The following is a 20,936-nucleotide window of genomic DNA, read 5'->3' as shown; positions in this document are numbered from 1 at the left end:
TTTTTTTTACCTGTACAGTTTCATTATATAATTTATAAAAATGCTTGTGAATTCTCGGCAAATTGAAAAGATTTGTTTTTTTTTTTTTTTGGGTGGTCGTCAACTTCACCAGGATTTTCACATTCTGTAGTAGGCCTCATTAGTACCCACTTTCCTTATGGCTGGGAGAAAGCACATGGTTTGTAGTGTACTACTGTTTTATAAGGAGACAGACACCATTTTGTTCTCATGGATTAACATTTATGTAATATAGGATAAGAGACATGGGAATTGTGTATATTTGATTTCTTCTGAAATAAGACACACTTAACCTCAATTACTCATATTCACATTATCAGACATTTCAAGATAATAGCATTTAGTGCTCTAAAGGCTACTCCTTAATGTAACATTGTAAAATTATATATTTTCAACTTTTTGAAATATGTTGAAAATAATTAACATTGTATTTATTTATATAATATGGTTCCTTGTCCTACATTGGGGTGAGCAGGCTCCATATTTGCATAGTTTTTTACTGTATTAGTGTATGTTATACATTTGAGTTGTAGCAGCATAAAATAACAATATACCGATATCTTGACTTACAAGCAAATTATTTATGTATTTATTTTTGCTTTATTTAACCTGCAAAAAGTTGACAGACTGGTGAGCCTCATGCGCTCCACTGTTAGACAGCAAAACGGTAAAGGTGAAAGTACACGTAACTTGTGTTTAGTACTTGCACGTTCGAAAAATGGATGGACGTACAGTATATGTTTTATACTACCCTCTGGTGGCCAAAGTGTACACACCAGTAGGAGCTGCACAAATACGCATTGAATTATAAAGCATGAAATCATATTGGGAATATGTGTTCATCCTTTTTATACAGCAAAATACTGTAGTTTTTTTCTCTTATTCAATAAGAGTGATTTAACTTACATGTGTGTTCACTGAACAAATGAAACTTGACGTATGTCAAGGTACCACTCTATCTTAGTTGGCCCTTTCGTATGTGAACTTTTTGATGTTGTCGTGGATCCAATGGCTAAAGGCAGAAACGCGCGTGAACACCGACGGCTTCTTGTCCTTGATGCATCCCCGAGGTCCGAAACTGACCACGCCGTGCACCTCCCAGGTTGCGTTGACCCCGACGGTCTTGCATGCAAAGGGGCCCCCAGAGTCGCCCTGCGGGGTGAAAAGAGACTTGGATGAAGCTACAGCCAAGACGATAACAATGCCCTCCCTATTTACGTCTTTGTGTGCGAATAAGCATGCAAACTGAGGTATTTTGGATGAATGGTCACAAACAAAACAGGCGGTTACGTAAACGCGAGTCGTGAGAATACAGCTCCCATTCCCAAGTCCAAAAATATACCGACAAATGTTCAAAAATGTTTTGTAACTTGATTAGAAAACTAATAGACATCCTTCCTACATTTTGGGTTGGTACCATTCACACAGTTCAGTGACACAGGGTAAAAAAAAATAAATAAATAAATAAAACAAGCGGTTTGAAAGGGTCTATTGACTAGAAGCCAGAAAAGAGGAGCCTGCCTTTATCTGCTTTTGGCTTTCACACAGAATCCAGAAACGGCCTGATATTGGGAGAGCAATATCAGGTGTTAAACCTCATGCTTCATACCCCCCTCCCAGCATTGTGGAATCCCCTTACACATACGTATCACCAATCCACTTTTCTGGCTTTAATACTAAGTCCAAGCCTAGAAATTTTAAAGCTAAACATCGTCCCTTCATTACCTTTAAGGGACTTTCACAGGAAAGTCGGCTTTAAAGGGCAGTGTGAAAGGGGTTATAGATTTAGTAGCCGCTGCAAAATTGACGCATCAATTGTAAAAGATCCTGAGATGAATTACAATGAGTATTTGTTGACAAATGCCTTCAACACAACTATTTCACACCCCTTTAGTGGCACTGCAGAATATGCTGAACTCATTCAATTACAAAAACGTGTAAATATGTTTTTAATACTTTATCCTTCATTCCCAAAAATGTATTTATATGTTTTGTTGTTTTTTTTAATGCAAGAGCATACAGAAGGCTTTGATGCAGCTTCTGATATAGAGGTGGCTTAAAACAAGGGTAGTTATTACAAAAAAAAAAAACGACCGCAGCAGAGTATAAGAGATCAGCCAGGATTATGTTGCAATAAGCTCTTTTTGTGAATGTGAATGAATATTGATGAAACTTAACTGTATTCTAATGCTATTTGCTGCAAAATGGAAACAGATACAAATGTGTTTTTTTTCCTGATGAAAGAAGAGATGCTAATCTTTCTTTTGATAGGTTCCATGTTTGTTTCTAGCAATCGAACACAATATTCTGTGGGCCTTGTAAAATCAGTCAAAATCAAGTTAAACAAACTTAACGCCCTCGTCCCTGTACCCTTACACACAGATGTGTTACAGATCTGATACTAAATCGCTGAAGTAAATTGCCAAGTCCACTTGACGCCCCACATCCTGTCGGTGCCATTTCCAGAAAAGCGATGCCTCCTATGGAGCAGACATGTCATCTCACCTGGCACGCAGACTTGAGTTCATCCGGGGACTCGTACCCGGCACAGATCATGGAAGGTCGCAGCGTGTCCCACCAGTAGGCGGGCTTGCTGCATGTCTTGAAGTCCACCACAGGAAGAGCAGCCTGGTTGAGTTTCTCAGACACTTTGGGGAAGATGTTCCCTATGAATAAATAGAGAAGGTAAAATGTCTGTACACTTAAGCATTGTCCTGCCAGTGTTACGACTCTGAAACTACCCCAGAAGATCTGAAAATTGCCCAATCAACTTCATCCCTCCATTTCTGTGCCGGTACCTTTCACACGGCATTTTTTTTTTTTTACCTTTCTCATCTCCCCAACCGGTGACAAAGCAGCGCGTCCCAGCCTCCACCTCCGCCCCGGGTCGGGGCAGGCAGACGGGGCTGATCTCCCGTGTCATGTTGACGGGTTGGGCCAGATGCACCAGGGCGATGTCATGGGTGATGTCAGTACGGTCCTGCTCATAGACAAATCCCTCGTGGCGGATGATGCCGTCCACCTTGTAGCACGCCTCCGCCGACGGGACGTCCCTGGAGGAGTTCATGTGGTGTTTCCCCAGGCACATGCGCCAGTACGAGGTTTTGTTGAGAGGTCTGGAAGGCCAGAAGGAATATTTGAAAGTGATGCTTTTTTGGGGAAAAAAAACCCAAAACAAAATAATCCTTGTTTTGTGTCTATCTTACGTCATGAAACAGTGGGCAGCAGTTAGGATCCATTCCTTGTGGATCAATGAACCTCCACAGCCGTGCATGTAAGGGATGGGAAACATTGGTGAGGCCTGCAGAGGAAACAATATATAGTTCATTCTGACGCTCCATCTGGTGTGCCCGCCTTGGCCACCTGGGGGCAGTATAATACAGACATACAGACAAAAGAAGAAGAGAGTGGCTTTTTTTTTTTTTCATTTGGCGATATTTTCTGTCTATTTTTATTATTATTATTATTATTATTATTATTATTATTATTATTATTATTATTATTATTATTATTATATTTTCTGTCTACATGTGTTGCTCCCAGTTTGTGTCCAAATATCAGTTCCTCGAAGTGGCTCTCAAACAGCCATGTAGATGCTAATTGTTAGCATGTAGATGATGTTTTCCATCTGTATCTTAGCAATAATAATAAGCTTGTGGGGCCTTTCTTTTGTTTGAAACATTTTAAAAATGTAATTTTAAATGTATTTCTGTTTACACAAAACAAAACCACTGATTCTATACATTTAATTTCCTTATGTTGTTTGTGCTATGATGATTTCCATATTGGACAATTACCTGCATGGAGACTTGCCAGGGCCAGGAGTGGGGTACCGCTTCTTCTCCATTAACAACCTTTGCTATGCCCGTGTTGGGGGTTACTGCCGGATTTCCACAGTCCTCTGGCCAGTCTGGTACGAGATATGCCAAGTATTAGATATGCTTTGTAAACAGTCTTGTAATATATATTAATTTAGTCAAGTCACGATTTAATTATCAAGAGCTTATTTAGGCAAGTGGCTAATGTGTGCTAGCTAATTTAGCTCAATAGCCAACATGCAGACCCAAACTGATACTGAATTAAAACAAATACAAATGATCAAAATCCTAACAACTCACTTTTTAAAAATACTGTTACTTCCCATACTCCCGCACATATAATATCAGAAAATAACTTTTAAGTAGGAGACAGCAACTGTCAGACATTTTAAGACTTTTACTCAGGCAATATTAACGTCTACCAAAGTTATTTTATATTTCAACTATTTGTACTCTTATACGAGAATCTCTTTCAGGTACTTGAATGTAAATGAGGCACGTTACGTTTCCAAACTCACTGATGGTGATGTTGTCCCACGGGTTGGGCGTGGGAGGGGGTAGTGTCGGGATGACGCCGGCGTCGGTGGTCCAGTAGCCTCGGAAACCCTGCTGCCGGTTGGCGCTGTTGCTCAAGAAGCGGATGACTGCCGTGTCGCCCGGCACGCTCAGTTTAGGCGGCAGGGCAAAGCCGCAGAAAAGACCTGTGGAAAACACGAGTCCCTTATAGTTTTATGTCTTGTTTGACAATATGAATTAACTTTTCAGTACTGTAAATGTGGCCTTTAAATATATTTATATTTACAAACAAATGCTATGACAGACCTTGGGACATCATGTTGCTCCCGCTGAAGACCTCCACGTAGTCCACACAGTTGCCCAGCAGGTTGACGGCCTGCAGCTCAAAGTGCGTGAAGGCCACATGGATGCTTTTGGCGTCGGGGACTCGGACCCTCCATGTACACACTGCCTGGGTGGGGTAGTCTTTGGGCCAGTCGGGACTGGTGAGTTCACCCTGGGGGCTGCTGAACATTCCCCCGCAAGGAGCTGTAACGTAATGAAGTCATAGTTGAGATGACATCTTTAGACCTAGAGTTCTCAAACTTTTTTTGATACAGGGGGATAACAAACCTGCACACTGTACTACTGCCATACTAACCGTACTATAACTTTTTAAATGACACCACAATAATAAATTGCAAATTGTTGTGCAGACCCCACCCCAATTTGAGAACAACTGCAGTAGACTGTCTACTCTAGTGAAACCTTTTACCTTCCGAAGGGTCAACCGCCTTCCAGGTGGCCGCAAAGCCGGTGTCCACCACCTTGTCGTTGGATGAGAAGCTGATGTGAAGCGAGCTCCCGTCACTCACCAGGTCCATGGGTGGCGTGTGACTGCAGTAGGTGCCTGACAGGGAAGGAAGGGAAGGAACACGCACAAGCTGTCAGTAAACAAATACTTACCACAAAATAATGAAAATAACACATTTTTAAAAACACATTAAGTACTAAATAAATTTAAAAAAAAGACAAAAAATATCTAAAATAAAAAAATTCCCAATAAAATTCAAAATAATTAAAAGAAAACAATACATTTTTAAACGTGTGTATTTAATAGTATTAGTAATAGTATTAGTCAAGTAAATAAATCATAAATAATAATGTTTTAAAAAATAATTCAAACTTCTTTAACTATTTTTTAAATTGATTTTGGTTAAGATTTATGCGTAAAAAAACATTAAAGGGTGGGGTAAAAATTTACATTTTGTAGATATGTTAATACTGGACATATATTTTAAATGCAATAATTGTAATCTTAATCTTTTTTATTAAATGACAGACTATATTCATTTAAGCCTTATATTATTGCATTATTGTATGATTATTATTATTATTATTATTATTTTATTTTTATTATATTATGTGTTTGTGGTGACTATGGTGTTCGATCACCTCTCATGTAATTTAATAATCAATATTAATTTATTTAATGATTAACAATAAGCCGATTAAATAATATGTTTGTGTATTAAATAAATTATGTAATCTAATATCCAAGTAAATAAACATGACAACAGAACAAAGCAATCATGATTTGATATTTATAAAATAAGTTACATAAAATGAAAATTTATTTTATATATATATATATATATATATATATATTAAAACAAATATCAAATAAAAAAATTATGTTAACACAAAACTATGGATATAGTAGTAAAAACAACATCAAAATAAAAAACAAAATGTAAAACACACAAAAAATAGAAACTTAAATTAAATAAACAAGTTAAGATATATCTAATATACAGTCAATAAAACAAATAAACATTACATTTCCATACCCAGACTTCCCGTTCCATCCGAAATGCTGACTTTGTCGCTCAAGCACATTAGACTCTCCTCCAAAGAAAAGTTGGTGAAGTGAAGGTGCACCAGTTTGCCGGGGGGCGCGTGGATGTTCCACTGGCATCGGGCCTTGTTGCTGTAGCTGCCTGGGAAGCCCATAGACGACAACGTGCCTCCTGTGCCCGTCAAGTCCTTTGCACCGCCGCAGCCAGATGCTACATGGGGAGGATGACGATCCAGTACAGAGCATGAGCACATTTGCTACTTCTCAACCAAACGAGAAACACAAGAATGAACCTTACTGTGTTGGTTGTAGATGTCCTTGCGTATGACGTTTTCGATCCACGGAATGTAGGCAGACGAGCGGGTGAACACCGACGGCTTCTTGTTCATGATGCACCCGATGGGACCGAAGCTGGTGATTCCGTGCACTTCCCAGGGACTGTCGGGACCATCCTGGCACACCAAAGGACCGCCGGAATCTCCCTGTGTGGCAAAATCCAGGAAACGTCATGGGGGAAACCCTCCTTCTTCCGTCCATCTCGTGTCGGTGTTTTTTACCTGACAGACGGACTTGAGCTCGTCGGGCAGCGTGTAACCGCAACAGATCATGGAAGTCTTCACCTGGAACCACCAGTAGTCCATCCGCTTGCACGTGTCGTACGGTACCACGGGCAAGGCCACCTGGTTTAGAGCCTCTGCTACTTTGGCGTTCAGGGAATCCCCTAAAGTAAACGAGAATACAAAAGTTTGTTCGTGCAATACACATCCATCATCTAGATCTAAGTCTACCAGGCAATTGTCTTGTCAGAACAAACGCTACACTCTAAAAACAGTTGGGTCAAAAATAACCCAAACTGGGTCATGAATGGACCGATCCAACATTTTTAGTTATTTAAACCCAAAAAGTTGGGTCAAATTAACCCACAATTTCTAATTAAATTACCCATAAAGCAGCCCATTTTCTGGGTTGTTTTGTGGGTTATCCATTTGGCCCAACTTTTTGGGTTAATTGAATAACCCAATTGAATTGGGCCAAAAATGAGCTAACTCAACTTTTTGAGTTATTTCACCCAAAAAGTTGGGTCAAATTAAATTAATGACTAACAAGGCAACCAATTTTTTTTTTCTTTCTGGGTTATTCATTTCATCCAATTTGGGGGGTAATTGAATAACCCAAATGAATTGACACAAAAATGAGCCGACCCAATATTTTGAGTTATTTAACCTAAAAAGTTGTGTCAAATTAAATTAATGACTAACAAGGCAGCCCATTTTTTATTTTTTATTTTTATTTTTTTTGGAGTGGGTGTGTTTGTGGGTTATACATTTCATCCAATTTGGAGGGTTAATTGAATACCCCAATTGAATTGTTTCAAAATGATCCCAACCAATTTTTTGCGCTATTTAACCCAAAAAGTTGGGTCAAATTAAATTAACAAACCACATATCAATTTTTTGGGGGTTGTTTGTTGGGTTTTTAGTCGACCCAAGATTTGGGGTTAATTAAATAAGCAACAAAATTTGGTCGGTTCCCTTTTTGACGCAATTTCAACAAAAGAAAAAAAAATTTTTTGGCTGCTTTGTGGGTTATTTAATTATAAGTTGGGTCAAATGAATAAACCAAAAATATAACCTAATTGGGTTATTCATTTCATCCAATTTGGAGGGTTAATTGAATACTCCAATTGAATTGTTCCAAAGTGATCCCAACCAAATGTTTGAGCTATTTAACCCAAAATTAAATTGATACCTCACATATCAACCCAATCTTTGGGGGTAGTTTGTGTGGTTTTTAGTTGCCCCAACTATTTGGGTTGATTGAATAAGCCCCGGTCCCTTTTTTGACCCAATTTGAGTTACTTTAGACCCAGATATTTTTAGAGTGCAACACACCTGTCTCGTCCCCCCAGCCGGTGGCGTAGCACTTCTTTCCCCCGGGTAGGACCACCTCCGGGGAGGGGAGGCAGGCGTAAGAGATCTGATCCCCGACCTCAGCCTCCCCGTCCAGCCTGACCAGGGCGATGTCGAACTCCACGGTGGGAACAGTGGGATACTTGAAGCCCTCGTGGCGGTAGATGCCCGTCACGCCCAAGCAGCGCTCGCTGGGCTCCGTGAAGGTCAGGTTGTGCTTGCCCAGGCACATTTGCCAGCGGTGCAGCTCGTCGGCGTAGCTGGGCGGGAAGTGGATGGATTAGTACAAAAATAATAACGAGTACAGTGAGCACCTGCTTTACACGGGCGACAGGGTTCAAGCCCAGCTAAGATTAACAAACATCTGTGAGTAAATCAATTTGAATGTGAAATTCAAGTACAGTATGTCCTGTAAACAGGGGTGGAAAATACAAGATTTATTCTTCTCTCTCTTCTCTTTCATTCAAATGATGTATTCATAAGAACTGTTTATTCTTGTAATGAAATACGCCTTTTTATTCATGTCACGAACAAGGTTATTTTAGTTAACTAAAACTAACGAAGAAACGAAAACTAAAATTCAAAACACAATTTCGTTAACGAATTAAATAAAAACAAAAATGCTTTTTAAAAAAACAAAAACTAACTGAAACTACATTTTATGTTTACAAACAAACTATAATTATAGCAAAAATGTCCTTCGTTTTAGTCTTTGATAATTAATTTATGCATGAGCCTTTGGGGATGATTTTAAATGTGATTTTAAGCAGATTTAATTTGATATTCACCGCAAAAGACGTTTGAAAGTGTGTCACACAGAAATTATGTCATCTAGCAGAAGCCAATAGAAAAGCACCTTCAGATGATGTCGCTCCCATGGTGTTTTTTTTTAAATACTGCGTACAAGTAATACACTTTTTTTTTTAAACTAAAACTAATACTGAAACTAACTAAAACTAAGCATTTATTAAATAACTTAAACTAATAAAAACTAACAGAACCACCCTGAAAACTGATTAAGACTAACTAAACTTTAAAAAAATAAAAATACAAATCAAAATGAAATAAAAAACAACTAAAATGAAAACTTCCAAAACTATAATAATTCTGGTCATGAAATACATTTAAATATTAAAATTTAAAAAGCAATTGATGAAAAAAAAAGGCTTGCAATGGCCTATGTTGTTATTTTATTGCCACTTCATCTCATTCGCTGACTCCCATGTCACTCACCAGGCCAGGCCCCACCTTTTAAAGCCACACACATTCAAAGTCACAGATAATAGAGTGTAAAATGTGAGGATAGCGACCCCGTGTGGACAAAATTAATACATGCATACAGTATTTTGTAGTTATTAGGAATACAGCTGATACCGATTGACTTACTTGATGAAGCAATGAGCTGCTGTGAGCACCCAGTTCTTATGAATAAGAGTGCCGCCACACGTGTGGAAGAAAGTTGGTTCGGGTCGACTGGACGGCCACACCTGATAATAAAGACAACCACGTCTGAGTTAAGACATAAATACTGCTAGAGAGGAGGGGCTAAGGGGGTAATCTCCCACCTGCATGGACACCTGCCAAGGCCACGAGTGCGGCCTGGCTGGTTCTCCGTTCACAATGCGGGACATAATGGAGGTAGGGATGGCTGGTTTCCCACATGGGATGGGCCAGTCTGGAAGAGGATCAGAAACAAATTATTCATCTTTTTGTTGGAGCAAAGGTGGAAGAAATATTTGGCGTGATACTGTAACTCGATCCCTAACCCTAATCTAATCCCACTTCAAACTTTCATAGCAATACTCCACCTATTTCGATGTCGTCCCAAGGATTAGGCAGAACAGGTGGCTCAGTTGGCGCAGGCAGGCTGGGATTTGTAGTCCAGTAGGCCCGGAAACCTTTGGCCTCTGTCAATAAATCTGAATGGAAGCGTACCACCAGTCTGCTTCCTTTGGTCTTGATAGTTCGAGGGATGTTGGAGCCGCAAAATGGTCCTACGAAAGATTCCGAGAGTAATTTGAGTTTTTCCACCGTCCGAGGTTGCCACGTGTCGCTAGTATAGTACCCACCGTGCTTTTGATTCAAGGCGTTGGTCAAGCCGTTAATGTCGTACACCACAACGTTGTCGAAGCACTTGGATGACAGTAAGTCTTTGGCCTCGAGCTCAAAGTGAGTGAAGGTCAGCGAGATTTTCTTGCCAGGCGGCAGCGCCACGCTCCACATGCACTCGGCGTTGGCCTTGTAGTTCATTGGCCAGTTGTGAGACTTCATCACCCCAATCTCCTCCTTAGATGAAAAGCCGCATCCCTGGATTTCTGAACCAAAAATCAAAACTTCAATTCAGTTTGTGTATTTTGGAAGCAAGCATCCTTGGCTATTTTGAGGGAATCTGACCCAAGGTCACATACTTTTATTTTCCTTTCTGAAATATACCATACGTTCACTCTATATCATACTTTCATATACAAATACTAACGTGATCTATTTTGTAATGTGTATAACCTGTGTAAACCAATAATAATTAACCATTTTAGAACTTTAATTATATGCACAATTACAGTATATCTCAAATGATAGTAGATTATAAATGTACATGGATTATAGTAGATAGATTATTGGGTATCACAAAATATATATAAAAAAAAAAAACATTAAAAAAGAAAAGAAAAATGTATTAATTTAGAATGTGATTATTGTCACTTTTTATGAGTACTACTATATACTTTAATGCGTAAAAATAATATTTAATTAGCATAATTTATTATTATAGCTATTTTGTACATTAGATAAATGTATCATTAACAAACAACTACTACTACTACTACGCTACATAAATAAAGATGACTTGACTTGACTACTACGACTACTGCAATGATAATAATAATAATAATAATAATAATAATAATAATAATAATAATAATAATAATAATAATAATAATAATGCAATAATAATACTAATAATAGTAATAATAATGCAATAATAATAATAATAATAATAATAATAATAATAATAATAATAATAATAATAATAATAATAATAATAATAATAATGCCTGCAATTAATAATTATTCTAGTAAAAGACTAATCTCTCAATTATTTTGCCAATTAATCACATTTTAATTTCCATCCCTTCAATGAAAAGAAAAACTGGACTATTTCAGATAAAGGTACATCATATTAATATTGAAATACAATACAGCCATGTACAATAAAAAGATGACAATAAAAAATTGTAATTCTATGTCATTTGTCTGTTGTGTTACAATGTGAAACTTTTTCTAACGAATTACTGTGTTTAAGATTCCGCTCACTTTTAATGCACAAACAAAATTGTTTATTGTGCACTCCAAATACATATTAGTAAGTATATCTCCATCATGCCCATGCACGACCTTGCTATCTTATCAAGAAAGTCGTAAATAAAAATGATAATCTTTGTTTTTATGCTGATGGAGGCTCAACGTGACAAAGTCCATGCTGCTTTTGTAATCGCTCTGGTATAAGTGCGGGACAGAAGGGTGTCACGTTTTATTGCGATGCTTAATCAGCCTCCTCAATGTACAGTATGTGTGTTTGCGTGTGCGTACCTGCTATATCCTCAGGGTACGCGGCCTCCCACTTGGCAGAGAAGCCCCTGTCAGTGAGGCGACTGTCAGAGAAGAAGGAGACAGACAGAGTGTTGGTGGCGGCCACCACAACTGGAGGTCGGATGTAGCCACAATGCGTGCCTGGAAATTGACATGGAGACCATTAGGCGGGCATGCAGAGGACACCATTTATCATTCCCGACCATTGTTGTGAGTGTGCGTGCATTTGCACGTGCACGCGCGTGCGTGTGTGTAGACTCTGATGCTATTCCATTATCATATCCACTACATCAGGGATCCTCATTTCAAAGTTAAAGAGGCTCACTTCGGGGAAATGTCTTCAGTCTGGATCTACAATCTGATAGCATTCTGACAATATTTCAAAGTACACTCTAAGAGGACATACTGCATATTTTATCCTCGGGGAGAGACTGAGGGCCGCAACAGTGCGGCAGCAAAGCCGAGACTGTGGGGAATAATACTGTATGCCGTTCAGTCAGTCGGTTAGTTAATTCGTTTGTTTTGATAGATAGTTTGTTCATTTCTTAGTTGTTAGTTTGCTTGTTACTTAGCTAGTTCCCTTATTAGCTAGTTTGCTGGTTTGTTAGCTTGATCATTAGATTGCTCATTAGTTAGTTAGTTAGTTAGTTACTTAGTTAGTTAGTTAGTTACTTAGTTAGTTAGTTAGTTAGTTAGTTTTCTTGTTCATTTGTTAGTTTACCTGGAATCAAGTGAGTTCCTTCAGTTAGTTAGTTAGTTAGTTAGTTAAGTTTGCTTTCTTGTTCCTTCGTTAGTTTACCTGGAATTTAGCGAGTTCCTTCAACTTAGTTAGTTAGTTAGTTAGTTAGTTAGTTAGTTAGTTAGTTAGTTAGTTAGTTAGTTAGTTAGTTAGTTTTCTCATTCATTTGTTAGTTTACCTGGAATTTTGTGAGTTACTTTAGTTAGTTAGTTAGTTAGTTAGTTAGTTAGTTAGTTAGTTAGTTAGGGGGGTTTCTTTCTTGTTCGTTCGTTAGTTTACCTGGAATTGAGTGAGCTCCTTTAAGTTAGTTAGTTAGTTAGTTAGTTAGTTAGTTAGTTAGTTAGTTAGTTAGTTAGTTAGTTAGTTAGTTAGTTAGTTAGTTTTCTCATTCATTTGTTAGTTTACCTGGAATTTTGTGAGTTACTTCAGTTAGTTAGTTAGTTAGTTATTTAGTTAGTTAGTTAGTTAGTTAGTTAGTTAGTTAGTTAGTTAGTTAGTTAGTTAGTTAGTTAGATTCCCCTGTTTTTATGCAAAAAATTTGGTTCATTAGTTCATTAGTTAGTAATTTCTCAGCTCAGCTCAGTCAGTCAGTCAGTCAGTCAGTCAGCCAGCCAGTAAACTTCCTTCCTTCCTTTATTGAGACGTTACTTCATTTGTAGTCTTAGATATTGTTAGATAGTTGGCAGGATTACGCAAACGCTACACAATACTCCAGAATAGTACCTGCAGTGGAAAAGTGGCATTACATGCTAACATTTGATACTTACTGACGTTTCATAAGAAAAGAAAGATGAAGACTAATCAAAATGCTAACAAGCAATAGGAATGTATCAAATACATCACCTAGTGTGCTGTAAGCGTCCGATATGACCAACTTGTCATCCTTGCACTGTCCCGTTTCCCCCGTGATGGCCAATTCAACAACTTGCATCTTCACCAGAAACCCTTTGGGTACGCTTATCCTCCACGAGACGTTCTGGTGCGCGGGATACGGATCGGGGAAGCCCACTGACTGGATGGTCCCTTTGCGCCCGCTGAGAATAACTGCACCACCTGAGAAAAGAAAAGTCTGTGATTGTGCGAAAATTCATTCGGCACCTGGACCTTAAGTGGGTACTTAATCGACTTAATCCACTTCTTAATACCGCCACTCCCAGGTTGCAATTATAGAAACTGTCAATACAATACAAAAAAGCTCAGGATGGAAAAATGCTGACCTTACTGTATGCCAGCTTGCGAGGCCTAAGTGCAATTTGTCACAAGCAATACGTTTACAGGACCAAAGAAGAACAGTATTTTACCAGTAGAAGTGGTGGTGGGTGGGAGTGTCTGGGTGGTGGGTGGGAGTGTCTGGGTGGTGGGTTTGGACGTGGTTGTGGGCTTCATGGTGGTGGGGATCACAACAGGCGGGAGGCTGGATTTGGTGAAGGTGGCACGGAACCCTCTGGAGCTCTTCTTGCTGTCCGATTTGAAGCGCACCATCATGGTGTTGGTGCTGGATTCCACCGGGTCGGGTAAGGCCCCCCCACAAAATTTGCCTTCCAATGGACACGGAAAGGTTAATAAGCCTTTTTGAAACAGAAGTATTATGAGTTATTATCATGCGCTTACCTAAAGACGAAGAGCCATCGTAGACCTGAACAAAGTCTCCGCACACCTCCGGGACCAAGTCGAAGGAGGTGAACGTCAATCGGACACGCTCGCCTTCAGGCACGGTGATTTTCCACTTATTAAACGCACAGAAAAAAAAATTATAATAATTTGCGAGGCTGTTTACACACATCAATAGGAGCCGAGCTTATTTTAGTTAACGGAAACTTACAAAAAAATTAAAACTATAATTAAAAAACAACTTCGTTAACAAAATAAAATAAAAACGAAAATGCTTTTTGAAAACGGAAACTAAATGAAAATACATTTACTAAACTAAAACTAAGTATAATTACAGCAAAAATGTCCTTCGTTTTAGTCTTCGGTAATTAATTAAATACATGAGCCTTTGGGGATAATCTTAAATGTGAGTTTAAGTATATTTACTTTGATATTAACCGGAATAAGATCGTTTGAAAGTGTCTCACACAGGAGTGAAGTCATCTAGCATCAGTTAATACAAAGTGTTTATTAATTAACTATTGCCCACAATTAATACACTTTTTAAAATAACAAAATCTCATACTAAAACTACAACGACACTCAAATTAAACATTATTTAAAATAAGTCAAACTAATTAAGACTAATAGAACCACCCTGAAACAAATTAAAACTAACTACATTAAAAAACAAAACAAAATAAAAACTAACTAAAATGAAAATTCCAAAACTATAATAACCTTGGTAGGAGCTGCTATTTTGGTTAGCAACAGAGTTCAAATGGGATGAAATGTCTTTGAGGGAGTGTGCATTTTTGCAATAAAAGATGATTTGATAATATGTCAATACATGAGGTGCAATACAATTCAAGAATGGTTTATTTTAAAGTGTGCCGTTTCAATTTGAGATGTGAGTCGATTGGGTAGTTCGAGAGGGTATGATGCAATGAGTCTCTTGTCATTTTACAGCAAGAATGAATTTGTTAGTACCGTTAATTTGAGTGTATTAAAAGTGTTTATCTCGGAATAAAAGACGAGTCGATACGTATCTTGATATATTAAAATGGAACGACTCAATTCAGTTTGGTCCAATGTGTATCAAAACTGATTTTCCGAATTTAACTGGTTTTTGTTGTCATTGTTTGATCGGATAATTGGTTCCAATTGGGGTTCCAAAAACATTTTTCACCAGGATACCCATGCTTACAAATAAACACCTCCTTCAAATAAATGCTTGTATCATGTACAGTTGCGTAAACTCTCCCAAGGCAACCTTTTGGTTACCACATTCTTGCACTACCTGGTAGAGCGCTCCATTAGGGTAGTTCTGCTCCGGAAAGCCAGGGGTCAGCAGATCCCCTTGGTCACCTTGGAGAGCGCCACCAGCTCCAGCTATTTCTGGAGGCAAGGATGGACGACACTTCATTTCCAAGGGTACACGTGTACACACACACACACACACACATGATCCCCTTCTCCCATTCCTCCACCTTCATCCAGCGACACTCCATTTTCTAGGTCATGTGGCGTCATCTTACCCGACGTGCGCTCCGGAGACACGGCCTCGTAATGAGCCTTGAATCCTTGGTCCGTTTTCCTGTCATTGGTGTCAAAGTAGACGGTCAGGCGGTTGGTGAGAGACACCAAAGGCAACGGTTTGCTGTAGCCGCAGTATTTCCCTGCAAACGTCGCACAAAAAAAAATCATCGTCACCAACCATTGTCAATTTTGGACATCCTCAACTTCGGACTGTTCAACTGACCGATGACTCCCAGTGGATCTCGCAGTGTGATGAAGTCTGCAGTACACAAGTTGGTGTCCTCCAAGGCAAACTCTTCAAACCACACTGAGATCACCTGCGACCAAAACAAACGTTTCATCATCTCATTCATCTTTTGATTGAGTGGGGAGGGGCAAATGAGATGTTGCTAACTGACACGTACGACACAAGCTCGTCACTTTTAATGCTACGAGAGTGTGAAGCTTTGGCACGGAGGTTTTCTCTGCGGTCTGTCTTCTTTTTTTTTGTGTGTGTCAGAAAAGAAGGATGAAGGGGACAGAGGCAGCCATCTGTCTGTTTCGCGTCCACCCCAGCTGTCCTCCGCTGCTTGGCCTCACATTAGACAATCAGTAAACAAACTCCACTTGCGATCTGGCAACGCGCTCAGCCTCTGTGGTAGGCACTTCAAAAGAAAAGCTGCTTTTCAAGAGGGGGGGAAACTACTTCTGACTACAGTAGCCGAGTCAAGTACGGTGAAATGTATTTATTCAATGGCAGTTTCAAACAAGAGGCGATGGAAAAAAATGTCTTAACAGTTCGTTTATCATTGAAATGAATGAAAAATGGTGTTAAATAACATTAACAGTGAGAAAATGTCATCTGCTCACCACAGTGTAACTGTATATCATATATGAAATGAAACATTAAAAATAAATAAAAAATAAAACTGAAAAAATAGAAATGTCATAATTTCAGTGTTCATTATCAAAAAAAATTTACTTGGAAACAGGAAATTGTCGTAATTGTTCATCATTGAACAACTAAATCGAGGAAGCATCATAACTGTCAATCGTTAATTAAATGGAACAGATAAACAAAAAACATTTGCGTTTGACCATTGTCAAAGGAGTAGAGAAAACGTCATAGCTGGCATCACAGAAATGAAACCAGAAAAAAACCATGACAGAAATAAAACAAAATGTAGCCACTGTCCATCATCATAAAAACAGAAAAACTTCCAAATTGTCCTTCGTCACAGAGACGAACATGAAAAACAAGAAAATGTCCTGATTGTCCTTCCTCACAGAAGTAAAACGAGAACACGCAACTCTCCATCATCAGAGAAATGAAACTAAGAAGAAACTCTCGAAAAACATGACATAACTGTCCATCATTGCGGAAGCAAAACGAGAAAAAGTCGTAACTGAGCATGAGAACGGATGCGACAGCGGGCGTCAAGTCACCTTATCGGGGTCCACGGTAATGTGCCAGGAGCAGCTCCTGCCGTTGTCATAGCTACTGGGGTAATGGAGGCTGGCGAAGGTGCCCGACGCTGCGGTCAGCTCCTGCGGGCCGCCGCACCCTGAGTCCGGCCCTGGAGAGGGGACACAGCTATGCATTCACTTGCGCTGAACATTGCCAAAGACATGGTGGCATTTTTTTCAAAGAACAGTAATTCCACATGGTGGTGGGAGCAGGGGACTGTGGATGCCCTGCCGGCCTCACCCCGCTTGCACGCCACTGAAGTTAATATTCGGGAAAAAAAGATTCTTCTTGTTTGGTTATCAGCACAAATAAAGCAAATCACAAGAGTGGAAAAGACTAAAACTAAACTTATTTTTGTCATTTGCCTGAATTGGTTAAAATTGCAAATACTACTTTTTGGAAAGAAAAAAAAAATCTACAATTTTCTTTCATTACCCAGTCTCATTTTTAAACTTGTATGCCGAAAAAAAAAAAATTACAGAGAATAAATTTTTTTAGTAGATCTAAAACAAGCTGCATCATTTGGCTGACTAATGAGGCATTTAATGTATTCAGTACGGTAGATTGATCCTCATGTGCAACATGTGTTGCTATTTTAACCACTGTCAAGGGATTTTTCCTAAATACAATTAATTTTTTTTTTTTTAAATAGACAACTTTGTAAACTTTTTTTTTTTTTAGAACAATAAGTGTCATTTCATTTTATTTTTAAAGCTCAATTGCTGTCTTTTGCTACTTTTTCAGAAAAACTAATTTAACTTGTTTGCATTTTATTTTCAAAAGTTATATTTTATATAATTTGAATTTTTGCCTTTTTTTTCCACATTTACCTAACCATACACATTAAATGATTAATAATTTTTAGCATTATTTGCAGTTTTTCCAAGCTTTATTTGTGCTTCTATGATTTTCTATTTTTTTGTATTTTATATAGACATATGGCTCTCTCTTTTTTTTTTTTTGCATTTGATTATATTTTTGAAAGCTGCAAATTCTTTCCCAATTTACGTGTTTTTTCATTTAAAAGAAAAAAAAATAATAACATTTTAAAGTTGAAATTCTTCGTTTCCAAAGGGTCATTTTATTTAATTGATTTAATTAATAATTATTTTTAGGTGAACTTTTTTTTTTTTCACATTTCTAATTTAACTTATTTTTACTTTGCATAACTACACACCAATTGATTTAACTACAATTATTTTATGAAGCCGAATTTTAAATTCAACATCATATCTACACTTTTCTATCTATCCATCCATTTTCGACACCACTTTTCCTCATTACGATTGCTCAACTTCAGTGACGGCTCATCCTCACCCTCTTGTAGAGGCGCGGTGTCTTCCTCCTGGACAAAGTAGAGGACCACTAGGGCCACGCTCACGCCAGTCATGACCAAGAAGAGGACCATCAGACATATTTCCAGGGTGCTCAAACCCCGGGAAGAACCGTGCTCCTTGTCCATCTCCATGCTCCCTCTCCTCGCCATGGTGGAGACACTGAACAGTGCAGTGTGTGCGTGTGCATGTGTGTGTGTGTACTTTGGCCGTTAGGTGGGGCATCACGTTCAGGGTGGGTAAATGAGCAATGAAACTTTGCTCATTATTACATGCTTTTATCAGACAAGGCCCATGTGAGCAGCATTCAGTTCAACCCTATTGGGTCCCATGAAATGCGCTATTTAAAATGCAATTTTAAAGTTTGTTCACTTTTGAAATGTTTTATCATTACAGATCAGTATAATAGGCAATATGGGAACAAGTAACATTTGCGCTGATGCTAAAAGCAACCCTGGTTGGCCCGCCGGTACTTAAGACGACATATGACTCGGAATAGACTGTTAGCTTCGATGCTAATGCCCACACAACAAAGAGATATAGACAGCTTTAATAGGTTAAGTTTGAAAAGTAACGCTAAAAATGATGCTAATGCTAACATAACATGAGAAGTGTGCTGACTGGTCCACTGATATTTAAGACCACTAAAATAGGCAACGAGGGTTGCCATGAGTACTGAATACGATTAGGAACAGTAAGGTTAGCGTTGATGCTAGGGCTAGCATGACAAGAGGCGGTCTGGCTGGATCACTAATGTTACAGACCAATCATGTGAGGTTGCCATGCCAACAGCAGAGATGCGATCCTTCTTCCATTAACGCCATTTTGGGAATGTTTTCTTGAGGTCCGTGTTTCGTGCTTTGAAGACTTTTCCCGTACTTGTCCTTTTTTTAAGGCCATGTTGGACAAAACATTAGGCACACCTCAGATTCTTTCCCGTAGGCCTTTCCCATTGGGGCGGCCATGTTGGACAATATATTAGGCATGCCCTGTGGTCTAGCTGGTCCACCAATGTTAGAGGCCAGAAATGTAGAGCATGTAAGGTTGCTGCGACAACAACACAGATGTTATCCGGCTTCTTCCATTAACGCTATTTTGAGGTTGTTTGCTTTCGGTCTCAACTTATACTTCCTGTTGTATTTCCTGCTGTGAACACGTTTCTTTTCCTTCTAGTTGTTCTTATTTCCAGATTAGTACTTACTTTTTATTTTCTCTCCATGACAGAACAGATGACGCAACAAAAGCAGCTTATGGCTCCGTTGGGGACACGAAGACCAAGGCAAAAAGCAAAAAAAAAAAAAAAAAATCCTTACATAACGTTTCGCCAAGCTTGTTTTCGGGGGGAATATTGCAGATTGATAAATGTGCTGCATTTCGCCATTATCGCCATTTGCTTGGGGATCTTCTCCTGGAGGAGCCACCGTGATTTATGGCCACATCTGTCAGACATAATACAGCAGTCTCTAACGAAGCCACGGAAGGTCACCTTTGCGTGCGCTTGTTTGTGTGCGAAGATGACGAGATTCCAAGCTCAAACGCACCAGTCGGACTGATTTAAGAGATTACGGGCACCTTTACTCGCCATTAATCTGATGTAGGAACAACGGGAATATTTAAAATTAAAATTTAACTATGGGTGGAAAAAAAAAATCCCAAAACGTCAAAAACACGTGTATTTATGAAGATCAACAATATGTGGTGATTTTGTTAACAGAAAAGACAAAACACACCTTTTACATGTTTGCATCAACAATATGATTGTCTTCAACGGACCTAACATGTTTTCATCAAACATTAAAGAACAAACATACCTGACAAGTATGTGATTTTATAAACAAAAAATAGACAAAACAGCTATATTTTTTAAAACATCGAAAACACCCAAGCTGTTGAAGAATGAACAATGAAGATAATTTAGAGTGATTGATCAACAAACCAAACCTAATTTTGTAAACATCAAAGATGTACATTTTTGTATAGAACAAAAATACAGATTGGTGAGTGAACCCAAACAAATAAATAATAAAAAATTATCAAATGAGCACACATCAAATGATATCAAAATCACTGTTAGGCAACATATACACCGTATTATTTCCCACATGATGCTCTTATTTTGAAAGACAAAGCAGATGTCGCTCTTTACATAGACGTACCTTTGACTAATAAACATCACATTAAGCACTCGAATGACACATTCTGGCGCAATAAGTAACGGCTAATGCCAACTAGGCACTTGTGTGTATCTACTCAATGTCAGTGATGCACACAGCCAAACGAAATGTATAATCCGGTACACACACGCTACAGACTTAGTTGCACGCTCTGCTCGGCGACGCCATGATGCAATTGCCCATGCACAAACCGTGTGAATTGCTCTGCTCCAGTGAAAAATATAAAAAAATGAACAGGAAAGTATTAAATATTTAAGGCACCTACAGATGATGAACATATTTTCCCTTAAGAGTATTCAACAATTCTGACATGTTCTGAACATCAAAGACACACACTGGTTTTCAACATCAAAGACACAATATTGTAAAAATCAAAGACAATTTATAGCCTTCCCTAAACTAATTTGTTCTAACCTACATTGTGTT

The 20,936-nt window shown here is 38.6% G+C and overlaps 1 protein-coding gene across 1 annotated transcript; it reads right to left on the bottom strand.

Moving 5' to 3' along the window:
• Positions 1 to 84: 84 nt before the first annotated feature.
• LOC144021314 (ovochymase-2) lies at positions 85 to 18,480 on the bottom strand. The gene is made up of 25 exons (XM_077525496.1): positions 18,320 to 18,480; positions 16,981 to 17,111; positions 15,779 to 15,872; positions 15,555 to 15,695; positions 15,317 to 15,414; positions 14,038 to 14,152; positions 13,728 to 13,964; positions 13,270 to 13,479; positions 11,688 to 11,828; positions 10,169 to 10,414; positions 9,908 to 10,093; positions 9,665 to 9,774; positions 9,486 to 9,586; positions 8,082 to 8,359; positions 6,747 to 6,910; positions 6,488 to 6,671; positions 6,182 to 6,400; positions 5,107 to 5,241; positions 4,659 to 4,880; positions 4,355 to 4,537; positions 3,816 to 3,928; positions 3,225 to 3,319; positions 2,845 to 3,134; positions 2,524 to 2,684; positions 85 to 1,170 (listed from the first exon to the last, which is right to left on the bottom strand). The coding sequence occupies exons 1-25, from the start codon at positions 18,468 to 18,470 to the stop codon at positions 979 to 981; spliced, it is 4,197 nt and encodes a 1,398-aa protein (XP_077381622.1). The 5' UTR covers positions 18,471 to 18,480; the 3' UTR covers positions 85 to 978.
• Between the last annotated feature and the right edge of the window lie 2,456 nt (positions 18,481 to 20,936).

This window comes from Festucalex cinctus, chromosome 6 (assembly GCF_051991245.1).
Source record: "Festucalex cinctus isolate MCC-2025b chromosome 6, RoL_Fcin_1.0, whole genome shotgun sequence".
NCBI classification, from domain to species: Eukaryota; Metazoa; Chordata; class Actinopteri; order Syngnathiformes; family Syngnathidae; genus Festucalex; species Festucalex cinctus.
This window is presented reverse-complemented; position numbering and strand designations above follow the sequence as displayed.